General features: G+C 37.7%; 1 protein-coding gene across 1 annotated transcript in view; it reads right to left on the bottom strand.

Annotated features, from left to right (window-relative positions):
- The window catches only part of LOC114357814 (synaptotagmin-6), a 117,059-nt gene that overhangs the window by 6,650 nt on the left and 98,257 nt on the right, over positions 1-12,152 (bottom strand). The window contains exons 7-9 of the mRNA XM_028311600.1: positions 9,215-9,337; positions 1,166-1,176; positions 479-647 (exon numbers count right to left, since the gene is read on the bottom strand). Coding sequence (XP_028167401.1) covers positions 479-647; positions 1,166-1,176; positions 9,215-9,337 — 303 coding nt within the window. The remainder of the gene's footprint in view (positions 1-478; positions 648-1,165; positions 1,177-9,214; positions 9,338-12,152) is intronic.

Below are 12,152 nucleotides of genomic sequence, written 5' to 3'. Positions count from 1 at the left end.
TGTAAAATGGGTTGTTTTTATCAGTAGCGAAAATATTTGTTTTTCCATCACACCCAGGTAGAACATTGAGTATACATTGCAAAACATTGTCAACAAATAGAGAAAGGGGTAAAGATGTGCTTAAGCAATACCTAAGCTAAATCTAACTAATTATACTACCTTCCCTCCCCTTTGCAATGAATTTCTAATGCCTCACAGCTATTTGAACATATGACATAAAAAATAAACATTCCTATCAGCAATGGTGTGTTTTTTATTAAAAACTAGAGGCCGCCCGCGACTTCGTAAACGTGGACCCCGTTTTACCCCCTTAGGGCTTAGGGGTTGAATTTTGCAAAATCCCACCTTAGTGAGCACCTACATTCTAGAAGAAACCCCATGCAAAATTTAAGACTCCTAGCACTTGCAGTTTCTGCGATTTCGTGATGAGTGAGTGGTCTTTCGCTTTTTTTACATTATACGAATAGATAATAGATACCTGAGGTGGAGCAAGGATGTTCATCGTATACTCGATCTCCTGGTGCAGGTCTGCGGACTCCAGGAGTCCCTTGAGCACCACGTGACCGATCAGGTCGTGGCGGCTGAACCGATCGAAGTCATACACGGAGAATTGGAGGTAACGTTGCCGCAGCTCCTCGTATGGCACGCTGTAACAAAAATATACTGAGAAATCTAGCTAATAAGCTTTTATTTGTACATTGTCATTGCCAATCATCATTAGAATCATCAGGTCATGGTCCCAAAAGTCTGTCAAACTCGACACAATAACCCGGAATAGGGCTATAGTCACGGTTAAATTAAGGTGTACGCATATTTCTCCCTCAGTAGTAGTATACTGTCACTGAAAAATTGGGGATATGGTAGAAACTCTGTCGGAACCCACGGCTATTTGTACACTATTCGTTCCCATCGCAAAGACTGCTATGAACTAGACGCATTTTGTTTAAGTACCTACATGACTTTCAAAGTACGACCGCACTGTGACACAAGTTTTCATTCTGGAAAGATATTGCAAACTTGCCCGAAAAGAAATATATAAGAATCTGGGCGTTAAGCTGATCTTATTGTGTCATCGATGTTATGCCTATGTCGCATTAAAATTAAATGATCGTACTGGTAGGGGGATTACAGGTCGTACAACGGAAAAATATTTCATTATTGTTACACAAATATTCCCTGCACACATAAATCAGAGTTTTAGTGGTTTATAAGGCCTACTTAAAAGACCATTTAAGTTATTCCCCCAATATAGAAAAAATCCTTCGCAATCCACGAAGTTTCATGAAGTTTGGCAACGAAGGATGAATTTAAATGTAAATCGAATGGGATGGGATCGTGTACCGATCCTGGAGCCGATAGACGATTTAGGCGCAAAATACGACAAAAGTACTAAGAAACTGTGATAGAATCTTGGCAAACAGGAATTCTTTTCAATTAAACTGATGAGAGTTAAAAAGGTCTAGTTATAACATCTTTAAGTAACAAGAATTTATTTGAGTTGTTAGGAGTAAAATCATCATCATTTCAGCCACGGAACGTCCACTGCTGAACATAGGCCTTCCCCAATGATTTTCACATCGCCAACGTTCACAAATAATAAATAAACGTTGGCAGCGGTCTGCATTCAGCTCCTTCCTGCTACCTTTAGGAGTCGTCGATCCACCTCGATGTGATAAACACAATACTAGAGTGAATTTTGTATTGAGACGTCCACCCACAAGGTGGACCGACGACATCATAAAGGTAGCAGGAAGGTGCTGGACGCAGGCCGCTACCAACCGGGCAACATGGAAAGCATTGGGGGAGGCCTATGTTCAGCAGTGGACGTCCTATGGCTGAGATAATGATGATGATGATTTTTAAGAACATAAATAGAAGTCTTGAATTCATTCCTGATTTATGACTAGGATGTATAACTTCAAAATTAATTTGGTAACGATTCATTAATATTAATGGTGAACTGAATTTGTAATTTAAAATAGTCTAGACTAACTCACTTTAAAATTCTAACGTCAAAATATTTTTTCGTAAATGTAATATTAACATGTTCTATTAAGTTAGAAAGAAAGTGAAATATGCGAGGTTTTCTTACATTACACAAGACTATGAATACATACCAACCTTAAATCATAGAATCTGTGCAGAATTTCTAACTAAAATCTGGTTTAAATATCACGTCTGTTAAAAAATACCTACCTAAGTATTTTATAAGGATTCTTAGTAGAAACTTCAAACTAATCAATTATTGATCCAAAGTTTCCGATTACTTTCAGGAATAACAGAACCGTGATAGCAAAACTTCCTAGACTATGTTTAATCACTGTGTAAAGAATAGCCAAATTAATATAAAACTTTGGAGTAAAATAGACGATGATCGAAGTACGAAGAATCACTGCATAAAACAAAGTCGCTTTCTGCTGTCTGTCCCTAAGTATGTATTATTAAAAGCCGGTAGGTAGATCCATTTCCATAAATAAAACAATACTCAACATTCGCATTTTATGTCCTTAATTTAAATACAATTCATCACTTAGCACAAAAGCCCGGGGAGTCGTCACCGCGCGTCCCACTATTCTCACGTTTGCTCGTGTGACATTGACATTACGTCAATGTCACTATGACAGCATCTCATTGGCTACATCGATACCGTTATAAGGCTTACACGTATAATACATGCATATCAGCTTTGCACTCGTGCGAAGCCGGGGCGGGTCGCTAGTGTTGAAGTACCTAACAGGCAGCAGCATCTTCGTACGCGTAAAAATAGTATCAATTCCCTTTTTACAACATTTTTCTTTATTGCTCCACCCCTATTTGCTATAGTAAGATGATGTAGCCTAAAGCCTTCTTCGATAAATAGACTATCCAACATAATAAAAAAATTAAATCGGACCAGTAGTTCCTAAGATTAGCGCGTTTAAGCATTTTTACAACAGTTTAAACATACAAACTCTTCAGCTTTATAATAATATGTAGTACAGATTGTAACACCCGTATTCATAAACGATGCTTGCTTAAGTGAAGCAGAAAATCCCATAGCAACGACATTAATAAGCTAAAAAGCATTACATCATCAGAACATGTAATTAAATTGGTTTCCATCAAATTAATTGTTAGCGACGCGATTAGCAACAACCTTTATAGTGTTAGTTAGTTAAACTCCTTGATTAATCTTTATGGTGTTAGCCCTAGATTTAAAAATAAAATATGTTTTTTTGACTTGTAAGCTGTCAAGGGGTCATGGAACTTTCGTCTTGGTTTTTATGTTGAACAAATACAGTCCTTTTGAAGAAACGGCTTTTCATTTATGAACTGCAAGACTTCCACCGCCAACATTGGTCCATCGAGTCGGATCTAAATGTTCCGCACGCCGCCGCGGTGTACGTCTACGACAATGGTCAAAACTCGCAGTGCACGAAATAATGAATGCCCCAACAATGGTACTAACATCGGTGAGCAGGGCGACGAACAAGGAAAAGAGAATGTGATCGAACCTGGAACAAGCGGGGTCAAAGAGGAAAATGTAAAACCCAGCACGTTACAAAAATCTTCGGTAAAGTCGTCGCACAAATCAAAATCAAAGATGGCGTCGTCCGCGATAAAAGCTCAACAGAAGAAATTGGAATTGGAAGCGGCAAAGGAAATGGCTCGCATACAAATGGAATTGGTCCAGAAAAAGCTGGAGGCTGATTTGGCTGCTGTGGAGGAACAGTATAGTTCATGTTCATCAAGATGTGACGAAAGCGAGAGTAGATACGATGGCAGCAACGTGAAAGAATGGATGGAGCGCAGTCAGCGTGAATTAGAGGGACAGAAAGCTAACAACGATGGAAATAACAAAGGCTATCTGTTTCCACCGCCGCCAGTTACTGACGGCACTGAAGGGCCCATTCAGCAGTTGACAAGCGCGCTGAAGGCATTGGTTGCCACATCTGCACCCACAAAGAGTCACGACACTAATCTACTGAGCCGTTTGAGCACCCCCGGGGAGCTGCCTTAGAGTCAAAACAAGAGTCAATGCAATGGATTGAAAAGGGAAAACGCCGCCGCGGAAATTCAAAGTGGAGCGATCGACACCCAAGCTCATAGCCACTATTTTTGGGATTGTGGAGGAATTTTATTCATTGACTACCTACAATAAACGGGGATTATTTTACTGTACTGTTGATAAGAGTGCGTCAAGTGGTTGTCGAAATAATAAGAGGTAAACTGGCGAAATGAAATCTGTTATTGCCAGACAATTCGCCCGTGCACACCGCGCATGTTGCAAGACTTGCCCCGGGTAAAACTGGATTTCAAGAAATTAATCACCTACCACACAGTTTAGTCCAAATCCTTAGTTTTTTTTTCTAATTCTCAATTTGGAAAAAGGACCTCCAGGAACGAAGATTTTTGAGTGACAAAGAAATGAAGGCGTCGTTAGAGGATCATTTCGAAGGCAAAGTTTGCGAATTTTTTTTCAGTGGGTTAAAAGCTCTTTTACACAAATGTAAGAAGTGCGTTGTAGTAGAGGGAGATTAAATAGAAAAATATATTTTTTATACTTTTCTATCGGCATTTTTAATACCTTAGGCTCAAAACTTTTCAGCCGCCCCTCGTACCTACTCCATGATATTGCAATCGATTGATAGCAATATCAAAGCGCTTTAAGAAGCCTAAGCAAAATATAATTGCTTTTATGACTTGTATTGGTTTTTTTTCGGAATGACTATGATGATAGCTTTCTCAGTTTCACCATTGCAAACAATAGGTGAGCGCAGATGGCTCTCAATCTCAATTTACTGAGTTTGATTGATCCTCAAATGATCCTAATTATGAGTCAGTGCCTGAGGTGAGTTTGTTATCTTATTATGATTAACGAAAAACATTTAATACTCTACTCACGATGGTACTTTCAGAAAAATCTCCTCATAAGCGAGGATTATTAGATTCTCTTGTTGATTTTCCGCTAACTTTAGATTGCTTTCAAACTTTTATACAAGTTCAGTTTCGTACATCGCCTGTGTAACGCGGCAAAGCGTCCAGCTTTTGGGTCAATCGTAACAAAAAAAACTACCAGCACTACTAAATAAAGTACCCACCAATGAGATTGAAAAAAAAAAACCAAATAAATCAATGTGGAATAACAATCTATTCCTAGTTGTGACAGTGCCTTCAATAGCCATTTTCCTACGAATCAAGCGTGGAAAAACGGCACAACAGCTTTTGTGACTAAAATTATAGCAAAAGAGACTAACCAAAAATTAGATAACGCAATCTATCACAAAATGACTAAGCCCGTTATCACCATCAATCCCTTATGAAAACAAAATTCCTGATAAGTGTTACCATAGGAGTCACTTAAAAAATAGGGATTGATGGTGAAAACGAGCATAACTATTTCAATGTGTTTAATCTTTATTTAAACTTAAAGAAGGTATAATGCTATACAGGGTGTTAGGTAAATGGGTATATGAGCCGACACTAGCCCATGTTAACATGGGCATATAAATGGTATGGTGAAGTCAGAAAATTGATATCTTCATTTTAATTATTTTAATTTTCATACAAAACGGATTTCATAAAATTAATTTTGCATGAAAATTAAAAAAATTAAATTTATGATATCAAATTTCTGACTTCACCATACCATTTATATGCCCATGCTAACATGGGCTAGTGTCGGCTCATATACCCATTTACCTAACACCCTGTATAGCATTATACCTTCTTTAAGTTTAAATAAAGATTAAACACATTGAAATAGTTATGCTCGTTTTCACCATCAATCCCTATTTTTTAAGTGACTCCTATGGTAACACTTATCAGGAATTTTGTTTTCATAAGGGATTGATGGTGATAACGGGCTTAGTCATTTTGTGATAGATTGCGTTATCTAATTTTTGGTTAGTCTCTTTTGCTATAATTTTAGTCACAAAAGCTGTTGTGCCGTTTTTCCACGCTTGATTCGTAGGAAAATGGCTATTGAAGGCACTGTCACAACTAGGAATAGATTGTTATTCCACATTGATTTATTTGGTTTTTTTTTTTCAATCTCATTGGTGGGTACTTTATTTAGTAGTGCTGGTAGTTTTTTTTGTTACGATTGACCCAAAAGCTGGACGCTTTGCCGCGTTACACAGGCGATGTACGAAACTGAACTTGTATAAAAGTTTGAAAGCAATCTAAAGTTAGCGGAAAATCAACAAGAGAATCTAATAATCCTCGCTTATGAGGAGATTTTTCTGAAAGTACCATCGTGAGTAGAGTATTAAATGTTTTTCGTTAATCATAATAAGATAACAAACTCACCTCAGGCACTGACTCATAATTAGGATCATTTGAGGATCAATCAAACTCAGTAAATTGAGATTGAGAGCCATCTGCGCTCACCTATTGTTTGCAATGGTGAAACTGAGAAAGCTATCATCATAGTCATTCCGAAAAAAAACCAATACAAGTCATAAAAGCAATTATATTTTGCTTAGGCTTCTTAAAGCGCTTTGATATTGCTATCAATCGATTGCAATATCATGGAGTAGGTACGACCTATTACATATTTAGTGGGATTAAAGATTAAATTCCCGTAAACTTCAGCATAGAATTCGAAGAAGAGATCTTGTATGACAGGTAATCTTATGAAATTGAGATCATAAATTGTGCGTACTATTTTGTAAGGTTATAATATAACGTACTTTTGTCTGGATATTATCCAGACAAAAGGACCTCTCAATAATTAAGACTGCTGTCTCTAATGACCCCTCTGGCCTCTAGGTCAAGCTACATCGCACTATTTACTTTACTAATGAAAACAAAATGTCTCCATTATAAACAACACATAAAATACAAGAAAAAATTAAAAAACATATTTAGGTAGTCTTCTTATACTTCTTTTGTTCCGGCGTTTCTTCTCAGCGCTTGCCATTTATGTTTGTCTCGAAGCGCTGGTAAGGCAAAAGATAAGGAGACATGTAAAGTGCCACTACCCCTTTTTTATTTTTGTCGTTCATATGTGCCGAAATAGGTACTGGTTTAAATTGAATAAAATATTTTTAAGTTGATTTTGTTTCGAGTACTTATATTATGTACTTCTAGAATCACACTTTATAGTGTTTCTTATAATAAGACAAACGATAGAAGTGAACTGGTTTTGGTCGCCCACATTGTAATGTACGCAACAAAGTTATTACAAAAGGCACATATTATTGTAATTGCATGCTGGCATTGTGCGGTAACCATTATTGTTTTATATGTTATCTACACGCTTGACTAAAGCCGTTATTTGTAAAGCCAACAAATCGGAAAATAAATACGGTGACCAACTCGTTTAATGACAGTATTTTTTTAAGAGATTATTTGTAATTTGCTATTTCACAAATTACTAATACACCCGTTAGCCCCTACTACTAAGCTAAATATGCTTGTGTCACGAATGACCTCACCACAATAGTCGAGCCACGGTAATAATATCATACAGTATTATAACTTCATATAAACCGACGAAACGCGAGCTTTCCTTCGAATTTCAAATCTCGGGTTGAAATCCGGTTGAAATCCAAAAGTTAGGTTGAAATCCAAAAGTTAGGTTTAGGGGTGTCGCGAATGTGCCGAACGGACGTCGATGGCCTAGCTAGTGTTGAAAATGACTAAGGTGATTGAATTTGACTACCGTAATGGTCAAATTTGTCAAAAACAAGTTATTAACAGTCAAAAATGGTCATTTTCAGCCAGTTTGATTTGAAATAAAAATTATATTGTATTAAACCAGCTTTTGCCCACGACTTCATCCGCCTGAAATTAAAGTAACAGATCATTAAGTACTCATTATGATTAGTAGATTCAAAATTATTTTAGTATATTTTTTTAAATTAAATCTACTAACACAAAACAACACGCATTTTTATCCTATTCCATTCACAAAGTATTTTGTTTGTCTAAATAAAAAGAAATTACAATCACAAAACTAGATAGAAATTCTAAGTAGACAGATGTAATTAGAATGGGTACTGTAGGTGAGCAGCCCTATCGCAAGTTGTCATACCGTGACGTACCGCGGGGCTGTTGACATTTATTTCAAAAATATGGCCGAGTTGGAATACTGTATAGATAGTATTACCGTGGCCTGGTCGAGCGGCAGCGGGGACCTAACCCGCGTTCCCGGATCACGAGTCGGCTAGTCCGACCCCTTCACCGTTCGGCTATCGTGGCTTAAAAAATATGCATTGATCAAAGATTTCCTCTAAACCAGAATCAGCTTTATTGTAGTTATCGTCCGAGCAAGGAGCACAAAGTACTCATTAACAGTAGAAACAAGCTAAACTGCATAGATCGCTCACGGAGACGAGTCTCATACACTTTCTATCTTGTTCAAATTCAAATTCTTTATTAGTATAGTATGTAAGCCCTTTCTAGGACACATTCTATACACGTATAACTCTACCACTAATTCGAGACAACATATTTGGGGCTGAGGAGTGGCAAAAGAAATCGATCACAGTAGGTATAAGAAAAAAGGCAAACATACGAAAAGTTCGCAAAATTCCGAAAGCTCAGTCACCGTACATTATTTCCCAGAATTCATTATACGTGAAATGGAGCGGCTCATCGTTGACATAACATGCGAGATTGTGCTATCGTATTCGAATTGTCAACGCCTCTTGTCAGTTCAGTGGATTGTTAACATAAATTAACGTTTGGTTGGATTGGCCCGTCTTTTGTGCAATTAGACGCTGCTATACCTTTCGTCGTTTCAGTCAAATGCCGTCCACAGCTGGACAAAGGCCTCTTCCAAGGATTTCTATAACCGTTTCTGTGCTGTCCGCATCCAAGAACGGATATAATCTCACTCCTAAGTAACCATACCGACACAAAATTATGTGGTACTCACGGCCGCCCGTGACTTCGTACGTGTGGATCCCGTTTTGTGAGCACTTACGTTCTAAAAGAGACTCCCATGCAAAATTTTACACTCCTAGCACTTGTAGTTTCTGAGATTTCGTGCTGAGTGAGTGAGTCAGTCAGTGACCTCGCTTTTGTAAATATAGATTGTAAATTGTGCTAAGATCGAGCCCACGTTATTAGGCATAGTTAGAAAATTTCGACGAGTTTATCCTGTGTCAAGTAGCTCAGTTGGAAGAGCAGTCGCCCAGCAAGCGGAAGGTCGTGGGTTCAATTCCCGCCTTAGGCAGTTCGATTTTTTCAAGTTACATATTTATAATTGAAAAAAAAGTCTTACCTTGACAACAAGAGCCTCCACCTCCTGGTCGTACTTGAGAGCGAAATGCAGCTTCCCGCAGAACTCCAGCTCAGCGCTGTCGGTGGACGACTGGCGCACCAGCTCGTTCTTGTATAGCTCCGGCTGTGGACAAAGGCTTTAATTAATAACTAGTCAATAGAACTGCATGTACGCAGAACTGACGGCCGATGGGGCAACAAGGTCTGGAATGGAGGCCGCGTACCGGAAAACGCAGCGTGAGACGTCCACCCACGAGGTGGACCGACGACATCATAAAGGTAGCAGGGAAGCGCTGGACACAGGCCATTACCAATCGCTTAACATGGAAAGCATTGGGGGAGGCCTATTTTCAGCAGCAGTCCTATGGCTGAAATGATGATGATTGTGAGAACTTTATTATCTATTTATTTAGTAAAACCAGGTTATGTCATTTATTTTCTGCAAATAGGCTTTCACAAAGCGCTTTTACACGTCCCAGTACTACTTTAACCCTACCACTGCTTCGGGACAGTAAAAGATCTAGTGCTGAAACGAAGCAAAGCAAGAAACTCACGCCCGTATTCACAAACATTACTATGCGGTCTCACAGTGCGCGTGGAAGCACAGGGTAATACACGAACCAATCACATAGCTCGATTCAACGCTGTACGTTCAATTTTCTGCTTCACTGTCAGTCACCTTGGCAGCCTCTTTTCCAAGTGCTTGCAACAGATTTTAAGACTGAGATTGAATCGATTTTTAGCGTTATTTTGTACGAACTTTAAAATGTTTACCTAAAAACTTTAGAAAACACAATTGACCTTACAGAAACTAGTTCGTATTACGCAGTTTGTACCCAGTTTAAGGTAACAGTACAACGTTTAGAGCTCTCAAACACTCCCAGTGTATTTTTCCACATTATATTTCCACTCGTAAAACAATCTAGTTAAACGGTTAAACAATAGCCGGCCATTTTGTTTTTGTTTACCTTATCCATAATTACCTAAGCGTGCTTGATGTACATTGTACACGTGTTTTTGCTTAATCGCATACGGACGACTGTTATGTAGAGAAAAAATATTGTTTGTAAAAGATTTATTTGACTTGGACAGAACTCGTTTTTGGAATTTAAAATAAAAAATGCAGTCTTTTAAAAATATCTTCCGCTTCTTCGGTACATGTTTCCCATTTTAAATTTTTGTATGATATGATTTTTTATATGAATCTGTTCATATTAACAACTGATCAATAGTTAGAAGTGTACCCAGTATCCAGGGTCTTTGAGACTCTAGACACCCTAATTTTAAATATAAGAACGTAGAAATAAAGATTGGCACCGAAAATACGATTTCATGAGGTCATTAAGTGACCTTCCACACCAGTTAAAGGTCAGGATACAAAATAACATTTCTGACGAGTTCATGACCAATCTATTTCCACTGTATTAGTAATTTGTATTCAAATCAAGTTTGGTTCGCTGAACAATTCGATCCCATTGGAAACTCTATTATTTTTACTGCCCACCTTGTCCTAAAATTAAATCCCGTACAACGTAGGCTTTAAAATTAACCACAAAATTAATTGGCGCATGAAAATTTAACGATGCCCAATAAAAATCAGTGCGCTTCGACGCGCTTCACAAAGGTACAACGGTTTTGGGCTATTGACTTTTTTGCACTCAGTAAATTAATATACAGGGTGTTAGGTAAATGGGTATATGAGCCGACACTAGCCCATGTTAACATGGGCATATAAATGGTATGGTGAAGTCAGAAAATTGATATCTTCATTTTAATTATTTTAATTTTCATACAAAACGGATTTCATAAAATTAATTTTGCATGAAAATTAAAAAAATTAAATTTATGATATCAAATTTCTGACTTCACCATACCATTTATATGCCCATGCTAACATGGGCTAGTGTCGGCTCATATACCCATTTACCTAACACCCTGTATAGCATTATACCTTCTTTAAGTTTAAATAAAGATTAAACACATTGAAATAGTTATGCTCGTTTTCACCATCAATCCCTATTTTTTAAGTGACTCCTATGGTAACACTTATCAGGAATTTTGTAGAGCAAGATTCTTTAACTTTTCATTATTTTATTCGTTAATGGCGAAATCTGGCCGCCCTGACTTGCGGTCATCTTTTAGCGACTCCCTGCCATGATTGAAATATCGGATTCAATCTTTCATGGTGGAAAATGAAGGCCCAGACTCCCCATAAACTGTTGACATCTCTTTAAATATTACCGTCAGCGTTTTGTTCTTCTTTGTGAGGCATTTTATGACAACTGTGTACTTCAATTTCGTACATTGCGCGGATGACTGAGACATGATGATGTTTACGGATTAATTACTAAAAGCGTGATGATGCTAATAAAATGAAACTTTGTACATATACTAAGGAGGTTATTGGCAAATTAATAAAATTTAGTGCGAGTCAATAATAACACTTGAAGATACTTAGGCTCAAAACTTTTCAGCCGCCCCTCGTAATAATAAATGCAAACTATAGTATCTATTTTTTAAATAACAAGGTTTCCCTAAAAATACCTTTATAGCACTACGAAGCGCTACAAGAACCATTTTGCGGGTTCTGAAAAGAAAATATTATGTAGGTATTATTATAACAATATTTCAGCTCTTATTCGAAATGATAATATTCTTGGAGACGTATTTTGAATCATTAGGATTTTATTTCGCATAAAAATGCGAAATAAAAATAAAAATAAAATAATAAAAAGCCGTGTGGTGACGGCAGAGCAGAATACATTTGTCACCAACCCCTACTCTTCCCGCGGGTGTCGTAAGAGGCGACTTAGGGACTACACATTAAACAGAGAATGGGCAGCAGCGCTCTCTGAAAAACATCAATCTTTTAAACTGCAATCTCCAACCCGCCTGCCAAGCGTGGAGATTATGGCAAAACCCTCCACTATAGTGGAGGA

This window comes from Ostrinia furnacalis, unplaced genomic scaffold (assembly GCF_004193835.3).
Source record: "Ostrinia furnacalis isolate ACB-3 unplaced genomic scaffold, ASM419383v2 OfSCF0232, whole genome shotgun sequence".
Lineage (NCBI taxonomy): Eukaryota > Metazoa > Arthropoda > Insecta > Lepidoptera > Crambidae > Ostrinia > Ostrinia furnacalis.
This window is presented reverse-complemented; position numbering and strand designations above follow the sequence as displayed.